At 38.0% G+C, this 17,225-nt stretch overlaps 1 protein-coding gene across 3 annotated transcripts in view; it reads right to left on the reverse strand.

Moving 5' to 3' along the window:
• LOC102782507 (protein Dok-7-like) overlaps window positions 1-17,225 on the reverse strand; it is a 43,965-nt gene that overhangs the window by 24,561 nt on the left and 2,179 nt on the right. For all 3 annotated transcript variants that reach the window (XM_035915266.2, XM_035915267.2, XM_035915265.2), the window contains exons 3-5: window positions 16,891-17,121; window positions 12,686-12,886; window positions 4,274-4,393 (exon numbers count right to left, since the gene is read on the reverse strand). In XM_035915266.2, the coding sequence (XP_035771159.2) occupies window positions 4,274-4,393; window positions 12,686-12,886; window positions 16,891-17,121 (552 nt within the window). The remainder of the gene's footprint in view (window positions 1-4,273; window positions 4,394-12,685; window positions 12,887-16,890; window positions 17,122-17,225) is intronic.

The raw sequence follows: 17,225 nt of genomic DNA on the forward strand, positions 1-17,225 counted from the left end.
ATCCACATGAAATAAATCTACAGTGATAAGTACAAATGATCAAATGTCAATCTTAGTTTAGCCCTATATGAAGGTGAATCTAACCAGCCATCAGCGTTTTACATAATCTTTCATCAATTGAGGTGTTTTTTTCCTTGTCTGACAGCTTAAAATGCATGTAGGTTACCTGTCCACCTGCTTTTACATGTTTCATCTTTACACACAAACGTACTTATGACTAAATGCAAAAAAGAAGCACTGCAGGAACAATTTGTATGCTGGGAACTAAACACAAAGCAGGAAAACTATAGGTTGACACATTGGAGCATCCAAGGACAAAAGACACATTAATAAGCCAAGAACATTAACCGCAATTAATCAAAATAGCAGCTAGCACAGAGATTTAATCATGCGACACAGACAGACTCGGACATGGACTGTGAGGTGAAAGGTAAGTGAGAACGAGAGGCGCGGTTAAGGACTGCGAAGGGGGATGAGACAAAGTGAAAGATGAGGAAAAAGGGGAGGGGAGAGCCAAGAGCACTGTGACCAAGAATGATGGGGGGAGGCAGCAGTGGAATGCTGTGGATGAGGTTACACACATGCCCGAAGCGATTAGGAGGCTTTGGCTGCTCTGCCACCATGACTTTGACCCCTCCACCCCCACCCCAACCCACATCCTCCCTACTATTTATTCTACTATGCATCACAATAATAGGAATATGAGCTCAACATGCGATTGGGCGGTAAGATGTGTGAAAACCAAAATATCCACAAGGCCCTGCAGCTACTCTCTCAACATTTCCTATTAAGTTGGAGGCTGGGTGAGAAATGTTTTGGTTTTTTTGTAACTGCTAGTGTGGAAAATCAAAAGTGTTGCAGGAAACAGCGGGGAACCAAATAATGTTTAACCACTTCAGTAACACGTAATCTAACATTTGAAAGCGTTTAAAGGAAGTGACCAAATATGGGGAAATGTAAAATACAAAACATATCCAAGAATGGCTTCAGGTTTTTCTGTTTTGTATCTAATGTTTGAACAAATATAACATGGATCATGACGCTGTACCAAATTACAACTTATATTTTATTTTTTATCTTACTGGACCTGTTGTGCATGTTTTTTCAGATAATCTTACACAGCCATTCCCAACGTGGAGAATGTTTCAGCCCACTTAAAAACCAGAAAATTCCCATGAGGCCCACCCAATCTTAAATCTTCACTCTAATCAAAATTCAAGAAAAAGCAGTAAATGTAGATGAAAGTAATAAGTTTGTATCACAAGTGAATCTCCTCCTATTACCAGTTTTCATTTACATAAATATGTATATATATATGTAACTGTAACAGGCCTGTGACAGACTGTACCCCGCCTCTCGCCCTATGATAGCTGGGATTGGCTCATGCCTCCTCGTGAGCCTGATAACAGGAAGAGATTGGATGGATGGAACGGTAACCATGAGACAAAGACAAGAGATCTGTGCTCCATTTTGTACAGTCAGTCAAACTTTGTTAGCAGGTATTGGTGTTTATATGATACACACATGCAATTCATGGATGCCCTTTCTACAACAAGCTAGCAAGCATTGCGAGATAAATTAGCACAGAAGCCTCCCACTCAAAAATGGTCACTCCTCAACAGAGCTGGGCAGTAACGCGTAATCCGATTACTTTTTTCAAGTAACGAGTAAAGTAAGGGATTATTATTGGAAAAACAGTAATTAGATTACTGTTACTTAACGTAAGCACTCTGCATTACTGCGGTACTAAACCCTGATTTTGTTTGTGAGAGTGTCTCATAACAATGACGTACAAGTGTGCGACATCCGTGGCAGCAACAGACGTGTTTAGATCAACAGTGGATAATATGGAGTGCAGGAGAGAGTACGACCAAGCAGCGTTTAAAGCTCAGAAGTAGTGACAATACTTTGCGTTTGATTTAGTAAAAAGCGACAAAAACATTGTTCACTCTGCGTGGGAATAAAAGTTCTTTCTACAGCGAAAAATTAAACTTCAAATCTAAGCAAGCACCGAGCACGCTGCGGTGGGAATGTGAAATTCACAGAGAAACGCTCAGATCCCCCCACTGACATGAACGCTGCGGTACTGGGCAAACCTTCACAGGCCCCACTCCTGCTAAACAGGTGAAAATAGATTTAAGGGCAACAGGACTTAGTGCTGCTGAATCTATGATTTTATTTATTTGCATCTATTTGAGTGTAGACACAAAAAAATATTTTATTTTATTTTATATGCTGGAATATGCAGAAAATAGGTTTAAATGTTAAATAAATTTCTGCATATAATTTAATTCTTTCTTGATTCAATGTGCATAAAGTTAAAAGATTAAAACTAATAAAACGAGTTTTATAAAGAGATTTTTCCATTTGATTCAATTTTCTATGATGGATTATGCAGAAAAAATAGAATTGGCCTGAAAGGTCTATTGCTTTATAGCATATAAAAGGTTGTGCATCACTTTTTTTAAAAGTAATAAAGTAACTAATTACTTTTGAAAATAAGTCATCAGTAATTAGTAACTAATTACTATTTTCAAGTAACTTGATCAACACTGCTTCTCACGCCATAAAATCAAAACATCTCTGACTAAAACACCAAACTCAAACGAGCTTAAGAATTCATTTTTTCTGTTTCTCTTAGGCTACGTTCACACTGCAGGTCTTAATGCTCAATTCCGATTTTTTGATCAAATCCGATTTTTTTGTCTGCGTGTTCACACTACAAATAAAATGCGACAGCAAACGCACTCTAGTGTGAACCCTCAAAGCGGCCGGCATGCGCAAAAGAAGATGTCACACACAACGCGCTCTGTTTAGACCCAGAGCAAACAGCATTGTTTGACTGATGGCCCTTAATATAAAGACTTCGGACTTTATGTTTCCCAATTTTTGCTTTAAGTTATTTGTAAATAACCTAATAATGATCCTTAATGCTGTTTTAGAGAGGAGCGGTGCTTCAAAGGATAGTTGCAGATTTCCGTCAGAATCTCAGAATATGCAGTACAAATAAAATGTTCACGTTTCACTGACATCTACACTGGATGGCCAGGAAGCGTTCGCGATGTCTTCTCCGGAGCTGGTAATTGGCTGTAATGCGACTTGACCGTTCAAACAGCAGTCACTTTCTAAAACTTCGGATATGTATCGGATTCAGTACCACATACAAAAGTGACAAAAAAAAAAATCGGGTCAAAAAAATCGGATTTGATGCGCTTTCGCCTGCAGTGTGAACGTAGCATTTGTCATGTTTCTGATAAATAATGTATCGATTCTTCAGTCTTCAGACTTACTAGTTAGTATTTTAAAAAAAAGTAGAGCATCACACTCTAACACTGGCACCTTAAAATTACCTCAACTGCCTGATTTCTGATTAAGAAATGATTCACAGTACTCACAGGGCACAGGACTTTTTTCACTTCACATTTTTTGATGAATTCCTTTCATCTACTTTCACTACTGTATTTTAAATAAATAGTGATATAATATCACAAAAGGCAGAACTGCCATTAGTGAAGACAACACATGTGTCAGATTTTCACAGCAGATTGCAAAGGAACAGAAGAACCATTTACACTTTGGTGCTTGGCATCTTTCACAAACTGAAACCTGACAGCAATCTGGAACTAGATCCATCCTCTAACGTGCCCACCAGTAGCACTTCACCCTGGACTATACATAGAATACAATTGAATTTGTTACCTAATCAGAGTATAATAGTCATCCTCTTACTGAAGTTTAAGGTGACCTACAGCTTTACATTCATCACTTAAGTCAGGGGTTAGGACGTTTGACTAAAATGATAAATCGGTTCATGGGGATTTATGTAATTGCATTTAAAAACAAACCAAAAAAAAACCAAAACACAGCTGCCAGACATAATTTAGGCAGATCAAAGCGTATCCATCATCAAAGAAATCCTCTGGGTTTATTCTGCCAAAAATGGGTGGATTTCAGGAAGCTAGAGCATGTCAGCCATGATGAATCTCTATAAGCAACACAAGCAGAGGTAGCTAAAATTATAATGGTAAATGTTGACTTTAGTATTTATACTTAGAAGTCCACGTCTTGTCTTCGAGGCAGGAATTCTCAGAAGTCACTCCCCCCAGCCTCCGCTAAAAGGCTAAGAGTTAAATTTTAGTGCAACAAGTCAGCGAGCCGTTTGCGTTCCCCAAGAAGCACGGCTTTAAACCAATTACTCCTTCATCTTAACATCCCCCTCCGTATAACTTCAGTCCTTTTCAGCCAAGCAATATGAAACACCTCTGATACTGACCTGGCAAAATGGGCCGCAGTCCAAAAGGGCCTCGGGTGGGGGAGATGCCTCTGACGATGCAGTCGAATAGAAAGCTGATCTGCTCGCTCTCAGCAGATGCGAGCAGAAAAACACCAGCCCCTGAAAATAGACTTCATTAGTTTTAAGCTAATTTATGAAAGTGTATTTTACAGTTAATGATGAACAAGAAAGAGTGCAACATTGGTGATGCCAATATAATAAAAAAAGAACAGGCTGTTTCTTGCTATAAATCAGTAAAACGAGACAAACTTTTCAATTTTGCAAAAAAACATTTCTACTTTTCAACTACCATCAAAATGTCCTAAACTGAGATATATTTGGTTACTATTTAAAATTAAAAACTATTTGTCTTTTACTTTTAAACCAGGACAGTCATTCTAATAGCTTCATAACGGTTACTTAGGTAAGTGCTCTGAGGTAAGTGCTAACATCAACACGCTAACATGCGCTCAATGTCATAAGATGTTTTTGACCCTTTCTGTTTTCATAGCTTACTATATGAGCAAATTAATATTACGGCAACACCATTTTCATCCGGGACCAGTGAGAACAGCTTTAATTCTGATGTTTAAAAAAAAAAAAAAAAAAAAAAAAATGGCGGCCATAATCTTTACGTAAGTGGGACATAAAGTTTTTACTCCAAGCCACAACTTTCCTCAATGGTTCTACAAGGAAAGTCAACAGCTCGCCAGAATCATGGACCACTCAGATATTTTACAAATACAGCTGCTATTAATAACAATTAATCAAAGAGCATCTGTTAGTTATTATTGTTTTTTTATGAAATCAAATGATTTATTTTTCATATCAATATAAAAATTATTTCCTGAATAAAATACCACCTAAAAGTGGAATTTGTTACAATAGATAGATGTAGATAGATATAGAGATGTAGATAGAGATATATAGAAATGGATATAGAGATAGGCATAGAGATACAGATAGATACAGATAGACATAGACAGATTATTTATAGTGTGTAGTATATGTAAACGAGCACTACATGAACCTTTTCAGGAAGAAAGGTTATAGAGTATTACATAATAAAAAAGTTCTTTCTTTATGGTTCCCAGTTTGTCTATTTCAACAATTTAGAGTCTAATAAAGGAGGATTTAATATAATGGAGAGGTCAGAGAGGTCACGTTCTCCTGAGGTCTCTTGACCTCCCTCTGACAGCACAACGGCCTGCGCAAGTGCAACAAGTGTTGTTGTGTCATTCTGCGGCTGAAGGTGGAGCTGATTAAGTGGTATCTCACCTCATACACGTTCATCTTGCAACGTTACAAATTTATATACACGTTGGTTTTGATAGGTGACTGCATTTTAGTTACACTACTAAATGCACGATTACCAAAAAAATTAAAAAATCCAAAAAAACAAACATTCAAAACAAAACAAAGAACAGGTGGCAAAGCTTTTTAGTTCACATTAATCTCTGCAGGAATGAAAACAACTCAAATGGACCCTTCTGGTCTCTGCTCCAAGAGGTGATAAAAACACAGCATCCATACAAAGTAACACAGCTTATAAAATCCAACTTTGTTAAGTGGGAAGTGTAAATGAGCAAGCGCCGAGAGCCAAGGTTGGCATTTTTATTTCGAAAGCAGCAGAGTCATCCAAACGGCTCAAGATGAAAGTCTAGCAAACTTTAATTACTTTAAAGTGAAATTCAGATTTCCTTCACTACCATGTTTGCAACCTTCAGAAATGCATGTAAACATTATCCAGTTTAACTATTCCAGGACGATAAAATTCAGCGACAAATAAAGAAAGTAAATAAAGTAACAAAACTATAAAAGCACTAATTACTGAGAGGTCATTTTGATTGCGTTTAGAGAAAATCGTTTTTCTGAACACTTTGGTACAGCAAAGGGTTACAAAATAATTATTATACTGACAACTTGTTACTGCTGGCTGCTTACACATGGGGTTAAAAACAAGCAATTATGTGCAGTCGTATGTTTTGGACATTATATATATTTATGAACAATAATACTTTCTACTTTTTCTAGCAACTAAACTGAAACCAAAGTGTGATTTTGGTTGATCATTTCTTTGTTGTAACAATGCTTCTTGGAAATAAATTTTATACAGTTGGAAAGCCTGATTATTTCCCCTTAAATGGTGCCACATTTGTAAGAAATAGCTGTGCCCACGAAAACTGTATTCTGCTATTAGCCTTTGTTTGGTTTTCTTTTACTTGATAATAATTACTGAAGGATGATGCAATTTTAGGTATAAATCTAATTGCTACTTTCTCTCATGTACCTCTTTGAGTGATCCTGTGTTATTCTGTGATTTAATAAAGTATCATATCCAACAGATTTCTCATCTTGATTAATCGTCCATTATTTTCCATCTGTCACTTCAGCGCTAAGCATTTCACACGCACACCTACACATTACTTAAATGACCATTCGCCCATGGCGTGGACAAAAGGCAGGACAAATGCAGCATGCAGTTCTACAGCTGCTCTAACCAAAAGTGAGACACCCAGCACAGCTAAATCACTTCTCGCCGTGCTGTGGATAAACTGTGCCGAGGGATTACATGTCAGAGGAATGCTCGGCCTTCGCCGCACACAAACACTGAGATGCAGCCTTCCTTTTCCCCCTTTTCTGTATAAAAGTAAAGCAGTGTTTGACCTTCTTTATGATAAGCCAGTAGACTACTGAAGGCTTATTGGTTCTTAAATGTAAAAATTTTTTAAAAATGTCATGTTTCCAGGAGGGTCAACATGTATCTTTAATGCTCCAATGTCTCTGTCTGTCCCCTCCAGGTGTTCACATACGGTCCTCTTCACTTTAATAGTTTCACATCTGTTGAATTTTTCAAACGTTATCTTATCACAGGGACGCACGCGGCCCGACGTGTTCAAACAGACCTTAAGGAAAACTCCAGAGCGATGCATGCTGCTGAGTTTTGGGCACAGCAGGGGTGATTATGAATCATTTCCTTTCTTGTTGTTCTGAACAGATGTTTTTCTAATGCTTCATCTGCCAAGTCAATAAAACGCAACGAACAAACAAGAACGACTGAAACATAGTTTGCTGCCTGTCACGCTGCGTGATCTCCATTACACTTCTAAGCAATTCAAAGCAGCCACAGCAAGCCCACTCTTTGAATTTTGACTGATATTACACGTGATCAAAAGTGTGTGGACAGGAAAAAAGGCACAGAGCAAAAATCAAAGCTTAGAAATCAGATTAATGAAGCAGTAAAGGCCACCGGAACACTTTTGAAAGAGCGTCATGACCTGTTTTTTTTAAAAAATGAGTCGAGTCGAGTTGAAGCTTTTGAATGTGAGTCATTCAGAGAGTACTTTGAGTTACCTGGGGTCTTTGGTATTACATTTCTGTGGAAGCACGAGCAATCAAAAGCAGAATTTCAACAATCTTGCATCTCAAAGGAAAAAGCAAGTACATGAAGAACATCTGAACAAAGTAAAAAATATTACACATGAGTCACAGCGTCTCCGTTCTTGTGATCACTGCGTTGTAATCATACGCTGTAGTATTCAGAGCCCGACCTAAACATAAGCTATACAATATTATTAGCCGATGTGGCCTTATTGGAGTGTATGCCACTGGATATGAATTTTAGACTACATGGAAAAACTTACAACCTCTGGCAAAGAACATGAAGTCGTCACACTTGGCAGATGTTCACTGAACTCTTTTTTACTTTGCAGCAATAAACAAACCACAGATGTGATAAAGTGTTGTTTTTTGTTCCTTTTGTTGTTTACTATCTGAACAACTCTGACTTCATGAAACAAACTTCAAACTAATTAAATACTTTTGTGTAATGGCACATTTTTTTCCAGACATTGTAAATTTTCTGTTTGGGTTAAGATCTGGACTGTGTGCTGAGCATGTCAATGAGTCTGTCTGCATTTCCTTTCTTCTGTGACAACAAGACGCATCGTCATCATCGTGATGTCGAAAACTAATCCTAATCATAACCAAAACCACGCCCTCAGTGCAATAAGAAAAACGTAAAGCAGTCTACACCTGTGCATTTACTGTTGAGGTAATGACTTTCATCTCTCCTGCTCCATTTTTGCTTAATTTCTCAAGGCCTTCATCTTTTTTATGGCACCACAAAAAAGTCCAAGCATCATCCCCTTTGGCAAATGCACATTCATCATTGAACGTGACTCTTAGCAAATCATCCACAGCGCACAATTGTGTTCGCCCACTCTAACCTTGTTTTCTTCCCATTATGTGTTAATGCTGGCTTTCCTTTGGCGATCCCATTTTTTACACTTTTATCACAAAACCACTGATTCTTCTTTCTGCCCATTTATGGGTTTTTGTTTTTTTTTTGAGCATTTTCAATTTTCTTCTGACTCTTTGACATCATCCATCTACCCTTAAATTTTGCTTTTTTACTCTTAACACTTTGCACTTTTCTTAGACACAGCTGACTGGGGAAAAACAAGGAGTTGTATAATCCTTTTGACTGACAGCTCTCTTCTTGGAGAGCTGCTTCCTCTCAATCGGGTGTAGCAGCTTGCTGAGGTCTGCAAACGCTCTTTTAACTGCTGACTATATTTAATATTAAAAAGTGTCTGTTTTACACATCCAAATCACAAAGTGATTCCATATTTTCCCTCCTCTGTGCTTAATCTGGGGAAAAACAGATCAATAATTAAATTAACTTGTTTGGGGCATGTTTCATGAAGCCAGAATGTTTGGCTTTTAAACAAATGTGCATTTGCGTCACATCTGTGGTGGTTTGTTTATTTGGTTCAAAGTCAAAGAGTTGAATGAACATCCTCCAAGTGGGGTGATTACATAATACTTCAAAGAAGGGGGTTATTTAAAAAACAGAAGAGCCACAAGGCCAAAATACATGTATGACATGACATCTCTAAGGTGACATGTTGAAGTTTCTGAATATGTGCTCTTCTAGCATGCGACTAAAACATCCATTCATCCATCCATCCATTCTCTTCCACTTATCCTTTTCAGGGTTGTGAGGGGCCTATCCTTGTTGTCTTAGGGCCTGAGGCAGGGTACACCCCTGACAGGTCGCCAGTCTGTCGCAGGGCTTGACTAAGACATAATAAAGTCAAACCTAATTTCACTCAATAAAACTGCAATTTCAAGAACAAAACCCTTTTAACCTTAAACCTACAGACTAAATGGACAGACTCAAAGGTAAGGAGCTGCCTGTGTACCATATGTACCATACAGAGCATAATGAGAACAACAGACAACTTAGAACGTGTCACCCTATAGTTTGACCAGCAGAGCAACTCCAACTCAGTTTCTTACCATTTTCACAGCTGAGCAGACAGCAGTGTGGATTCAAGTGTTGTCTTTATGGTAAGCTGATACCTAGCATGTGCTGTGACATCGTTACTCCAGATGCTTTTTACTGTGTAGTGTTAAAATGGGTTATGTGGCAAAAAAGACAAAAAAAACCAAAAGGTTGTGGGGTTTGGAATCAATCTAAATCCAATTTCCTCTCAGATTTAACCAAACACGTGTGATCAGATGATTGTGTACTCATCTTGTTACGTCACTAAAAAGCCAGGCGCTTCGACAAAACTTAAAATATCTGCATCATATTGTTGCTCTGATTATACTCTGGAAATTCTGATCAGAAGTAACGATTCACATCTGCTCATCTGCTGCTTTAATGCTCCAATGAGCACAGTTTGGAAAAGCAAAGTGTGGACAGCTCTGTGATTTACTTAATGACACAACTGTGTGATTCATAGCTTTCGAAGTCCTGGAGGGTGAAGCACCGTTCCAAGAAACTGGATACTCCATACAAATGCAGCACTAGCCTTTCAATATATCATCTGTTTTAATCTATGAACATTCAAAGCACCCTGCAAAGATTAAAAAAAAAAAAACAACAAACTGACAGTTTTGAGCAGTTGAGAGCCACACAGACAATCTGCTGGAGCACTTTAACTAGTAAAAAACAGAAAAGATCTGCCACTGAAGCATTTTAGCAATGGTTTTACACACATCCCTTCTACTTCTGTCAAGATTAAAGTGCATGACAAGAACGCCAGTGCTAAATGTGCTAAATATATAACGTTCTGTGTAATGCTGAGCCAAACTGGCCAGTAACGCTCCCATTTGTTAAAGCAATAGTGGCTGCTTTTTAGCTATCTAATAGCTAATATTGATTCATCAGTAATGACCAGACAACAATATTTCTGGTAGGTTATATGGACAAATCAAAACATATTTCCAGTGTCAGTTTAGAGCCACTGAGCTGAGATGTTAAATTCATTTCACATCATGTGCAACATACAGCACACTTTGATCTTAATTTGGCCAAAATAGAAAAACTCTCTTTTGTGTCAGTGTAAAGACCCTTAACTACAAATCTATTACAACTAATCCACAAAATAGAAGTGTAGTTTTAACAGTAGGACTCGATAATGACAAGCTGCTAATAAGATAATGAAAAGGAAGACATCTGCCAGAATGAATAAATAAATGTGTAAAATTACAGAAAAGGTTCTGGTAGCTCATTGCTCAGACTCTCCTGTAATTACAAAACTGAATTATTTCATTAATTCACAGAAATTTTTCATTTCTATTTTTTTGTTTGTTTGTTTTACTGTGGGTCTATTGTAAAGAACTGAAATTTCTATAGTGGATAGTTTTTAAAATTATTTAATTACTTTGGTATGGTGCCAGTCTTTATCTGTAGGAAAGGCTGTAAAACCTTTGAAAACACAGCTTCCAAAATCTATGTACTCCTTTGTGTTTCCCAGGCCGTTTCTGGCCCTTGGGCCTTATGTTTGACACAACATAGTTTACAGACTGATGGATTGGTGGGATTTGCCATTGGTGGAAGGGGTTTTAGAACTGTGTTTCATTTGCATTGCTATAGTAACACTGTTATTATACTTAATGCTTTGCTTGCACTTTCTGCAATGACATGATGTCATTTGAAAACAGTCACTATAGGATCTTCCTACATTGGGAAATCATGGCAGGAATCATCATAGTCAGGAAAACACTTCCTAAAATCTAAATATACTAAAGAAAACCAAAATTCTGTATTACAATAAAACATCTAAAGACGAAGGACCAACTCACACCATCAGCTGCCTGATAAAAGTTTCTATAAGAAGCCTTTCAAAAAGGAAGCAGGAAAACAAGGACCATACAGTCTTTCGTGACGATAACAGCACATGTAGTTGCTGAGGGCACTCTCTTTTTTTGGTTCATGAAACTCCACTGAGCATCTTCCTCAACGTGCCCGCCCGAGGGATGCCAGATGTACAACCAGAGAGCAAAAAACACACCCAGTGACTGACCTCAACCCACTAATCCTGATGTTTAAAGCAATCTTCTCCATGTAAACATGCAAATTCAAAGTTTGAGCATCACACAGGATCAGGTCCACGGATGCTTAACAGATGACCACGGGGTTTTAAAAGCGCTAAACCAAAGTACTAAAAGTCAAATTTGTTTGCAGGACGCAGCAGAGGATACTGTTTGTTGCTCTCTTCATATGCCCACGTTTGATAAATTATTCATCAGCCCAATCGTACGGACAGCAGCATGGTCAACATTAAAAACTGTTGAATTATTATTTCGCTGCAGGATGAGTTTTCATCCAAGAAGTTCTACGCTTAAGAACGGAGCCTGAAAGATTAATTTTCTCTGGACTGCTGGACCAAAATATTATTCCGGCAGACTATTTACTGTTCCTGTCACAGGAAAAAGGTTTTAGGTCCACTCTATTTTGCACAAGGCACATTTGTAAAAGTAAGGCAAGGACAAACTAATCATCAATAACAAAGACTCAAACTTCCTCTCCTCTTCTAGCTATATTTCCTCAGGCTATAAAGCATATTTTTTGAGTCAGATTTATTGTACTGAGAAAGAGCTTCTCTTTCACAGGCAGAAAGATAAGCATGAATCACCGCAAATCACAGCCGGTGATTATTTTGGTTTTTTGAGAGAGAGAGAGACACAAACCACAGCACGTATCGTGATTTAATGAGCCATTAGCCTCTAATGATGGAGAGATATTAATGTTATGAAAGGATGGAGATGTTTAACGCAGTCATACTTGAGTCTCTCTGTCTTTTCTTAAAAGCACATTTTCTTTGAAATTCACTGTCGGGGTTTAACATTCATGCGCTTTTTCTTCCAATTTTGTTATTTTAACATTATTACATTTTTGTTTAATGTCTTTTACTGTTTATGTGTTTCAGATGCCTCACTTTACAATCAGTGATTAAATTTTGCATGACATTTTCTTTGTCACTGTGCAGCCTAATAGCTAATTATCCCCTAAACCCTCTGCCAAGCACAAAATATTATTTTAATACCCATTTACATAAACTTAACACACTCAAATGTTGCACAAAACAGACAATAATTAAGCAGCTATAAACTTACAGTAGCCACATCTTGTTCCTCCTTCAAACACAAATCCATTTGGTACAGGTCCATATCTACGCAGGTCTGGAAGGTTCCAGTGGCCAATAATAACAGGAGGGACATCCCGAGCAAGAGCCAACAAATTGTTGCACAAATGGAGAGTTGCAGGCCCGCTCTCCAACTTGGTCCCTGGTAAGACTCCAACACTGAATCTGTGAACTGAGAAACACACAGATCCTCAAATTTAACGCATATTTCAATAACTGTAAATGAGTTTTACAGTAAGTAGAAAGAGTGGAAAGAGGAACACATAAATGAGGCAAATAACCCTGAACACATTTCTTCATAAGCTGCGAAATACCTCCTATTTTGTCACTCTCAAATACCCAAATGTCCGTTCTGGGTGAATATATTTTTGTAAGTAAATCTGATGCATCAGCGTTCGACTTGCATTGCAGTGAAATATGCACCATTTAGAAAGCTATGAGTAATTATGTTTGCAAGTACATTACCTAAATATAGTAGCTTGCTAACACATCGCTAACATTAGCTTCTAGCAGCTAATTAGCAAGAGGGAGCTGGAAAAAACATCCTCTGGTATAATGAAGTGTAGGTATTTTGTAAGAGTTTTAGCCTCACTTTGGTATGAGGCTGAAAAATAAAGCTAACACAGAAACCCTGCAATACCTTAAGTGTCCACTGGGGCTGGTCCAGAAGTAATTCAATCCACACAGCAACCATGTTAAAATATTCAAGTTTAGAGTAGAACTGTTCAGAGCCAGGAAGGTTGCATAAACACTTTTTCTGAAGAGATAATTGTTTTCATAAACTGATATACCCTGAATATATTTCTCCAATTCTGTTTTCCATTGTTTAAAGTGTGGCCACTTTAAGTGGCAGGCATAGATGGTATAAAACGTAGCTAATATAACATCGTCGACTGGTTTTCTAGAGTCCTGTTTTGAAGGCTAGGGATTAGCATTTTCACAATCTCTATCTTGGTATTTAAAAAAAGAAAGCAAGCAAGTAAAGAAACAAACAAACAAACAAAAAGTCTACGGGAAAATGGCTTTCTGACTTGACATCTTTAAAAGCTTTCTGATGGGTTTATGGGCTCAGTCATTCGTTTTGTGTCATAATGAATAAAAAAATTAAATTTCATGAAGGTTTACGTGAAACTGGTGTGCAGTTTCACGGAAAACAAACTAACAAACTATGACTAAGATGTTTTTAGCCAATGAGTAAGAGTTTCACAGTCAACCATTTCGAAACTCTATGATACCATCCTGTCTTTTAGTAACCACTCTATTGTTAAGCATACATGGGAAGGAGAACTAGGAATTCAAATACATGAGGAGTCTTGGGAACAGGCTATAGCGAGGGTACGATCTTCCACCTCCTGTGCTCGTCTTGGACTTATTCAATTTAAGGTCATACACAGGGCGCATTTCTCTAAGTCTAGACTTTCTGAATTGTATCCAGAAGTGGAAAATAAATGTGATAAATGCCATGGCTCTCCTTGTCACCTTAGCTACATGTTTGTGTCCTGAGCTGGAAGGTTTCTGGACAGGGTATTTTGGTATTATGTCAACTGTTCTTGGGGTAACTCTTCATCCTTGTCCTCTGATTGCTGTATTCGGGATTCCTGATCGCTCACTTACACTTGATACTACACAAAAGGATATTATAGCCTTCACATCCCTATTAGTAAGACGTCTAATATTGTTGCATTGGAGGTCTGTTAAGTATCCTACTATTTCCCAGTGGCCTGAAGATGTCATGTTTTTTTAAAACTTGAAAAAATTAAATATATGTTGAGAGGTTGCACAGCCAAATTTTTCCACAAGTGGCAACCCTTTATTTCTTATTTTACTAGTCTAGAGGTATTGCCTGTTTAAATGTACTTCTGTTATCGTTATATCACTGTAATATGTTTGATGGCTGTGTTGATCTGTGTGTGTGGGGGGGGGGGGGTTCTTTGTTTTAGAGTGTGGGTATATGTATATGTATATGTATATATATAAGTATATTTACTTAGGAAAATGAAGAAAGGTTAATTGTATTTCGGTAACTGCAAGTACTGTGTTGTTTTCTTTTTTCAATAAAAATATTTGACAAATAAGTAAAAAAAAAAAAAAAAAAAAAAAAAAAAAAAAAAAGAGTTTCACAGTCAGATCTGCCCATCCCCATGCATCCTGCTTTTTGAAATCCACTTGCTCATTGGCTAACAACTGGTCAATCATAAGTCATCAGCCAATGAGCATACTACGGATAATCATTCATTTTGTCAGAGAGCAAGACAAAGATTTAAAAAGGAATTAACTAAATTAATTACACTAGTAAACTAAACTAAAGCTGTCCATCTGGTGTCTTTAAGACAGAATGCAGGTTTGAGACACTTTTATATTAGCTTTATTTTTCCAACCTAGAACCTACGTCCATGTTTTAGGCTGTGTTTTGGAGCATAATGTTGCAGCTAGGTCAGTAATAGTATTTGGGCTGATTAAAGCCATTGTACTGAACCTCGTTAGTGGTATTGTTTCTTTGTAGGATGTTTTTTGCAATTATCTAACAAATAACACACACTGTTGTGATGGTTAACTGTACTTAAAAGTCAAGACAGTACTCCTGTTTTTGTGAGTGAAATCACATTATTTTATTAATCTGTTACTTATGACTGATGAGCACATGTATCCGTATATACAGTTTATGGATGTAGTTTGCTAACCTTGCATTAAATGATAACTTCAGGCTCAAATTCCTTATCAAAAGAAAAATACAAGATGGCTGCTAGCTAAATCTTCCGTTTGCAAGCTCACAAACAGGGTGCAACATTAGCTGCATCCATCTTTTACATACAGTCAATGGCTGCAGTTTATCTCTATAGGAATTTTTTGAGGGCTCTACAACTCTGTCCTAATGAACCATCAAAGAAACCACCAAACAGCCTACTGGGATTCACTGTGATTAAAGTGAGCAGGATTGCAGAACTAATGAGTAATGGAAAGACAACGGTCAATGTAATTTTGCATACTGACAAAAACAGAAGAAAAGCTTCACAAGGGGCAGAAAACACAGTGTCCTCACACGATGATTACTTCAGCATGGATTTGATTTCATTCACAAATAAAAAGGAGAAACAGCTGCAGACAGAATGAAATCAGCAAGCCGAGCACAACGGGCTCAGATCTAAAGCCCAGCGCAATCAATCAAAGCGTGTCACAGACATCTGTGTTTTATGAGTCTGAGTCTCAACAATAAGAAAAAGAAGAAAGTCGGGTATAAAATTAGAGCGAATCCCAACACTTCACTGGCGTTTCTGCCTTTGACTTTGCTAAATTTCGCACACAGCAAGTGTGGATCTTGTGGATCTTCCTCAACAACACTAAACCAAAAACTTTCGCGGATTTGAACAAACTTGGTCAGGGAGATTGATAACGGAGGCGGCGACGAGGGCATGTTGGCCAGGTGCGGCACATCATCGCTCAGGTTAAAAAGGATTCAAGACAACAAAAGCTCTGTGCATGGTGGCCCTCAGCCCAGCGGCTGGCAGGTGACATTTCTGCCAGCTTGGATGCACTCCACTCAGTGACATTAGGACACACACACACACACACACACTTATCTAACTCTCAATGCAAGCCTGAACAGACACAAGTGCATCTGTCCAAGCATGCACACGCATACTTTAACACAAAACAAACGACAAACTGGAAGGAACAACTGCAATGCAATTTGTCTTAGGCCTCTTCCACACAATCAGGTCCCCCAGCACTGTCATTAATGCTGATGTAAAATTCAGCTGCCACCTGCTGAACAGTTCGTTGCTATTAATAGCTCCTATTGCTTCATGATGCATGTAACTTATATAACAAGTCCACACAGTAAACAATATGCACACTAAAGAGAGTCAGTGCTTGACTAAATGACATTCTTAAGAGGAATCAGACATGAAAAAAACAGCTTTAGAGTTAAAATATCACTTTAGACAACAAACGTAGTATGATAGTAGATAACAGATATTCATTAAAGACAAAAATCATTTGTTTATGTAGGAAATTGGTTCAGAAGCATGTGGATGATTGCACGGGGGTAATTTTGAACAGCTGGATAGGAACGTCAAATATCATCATTTAAATTCCTTGAAAGGTTTTGAGGGGAAAGAAAAAGAAACTCTGGATGTTAAACACAAGTAAAACAAACACACTCATGTTTCTTCTCACCTTCTCCTAGGCTATATCGCAGGCGGGCGTCCCATGCCTGCAGGGCCTCCCTGCTGTCAAAGCCCAGCAAAACAGCCTGATTCAGGCAGAGGATGGTCAGAGTAAAAGCCACACCCTCATACCACTGTCCAGCTTCCAAGCCGCAGATCTCCTCCAAGGTGATGCTCGCCTTCTCCTTGTTGCCGAGAACCTTCTCTGATTTGTCTTTAAAAACCAGCAACACGAGGCAGTCTGCAGGACAGACAATGAGCAGGAGACGAAACAAAGACAGAAGAACACAGTCTGCATTAAAACATTATTAAATTCTACTCTTTTTTTTTTAGATGTAACAGTTT

This window comes from Neolamprologus brichardi, chromosome 3 (assembly GCF_056152115.1).
Source record: "Neolamprologus brichardi isolate AB-2024 chromosome 3, ASM5615211v1, whole genome shotgun sequence".
NCBI classification, from domain to species: Eukaryota; Metazoa; Chordata; class Actinopteri; order Cichliformes; family Cichlidae; genus Neolamprologus; species Neolamprologus brichardi.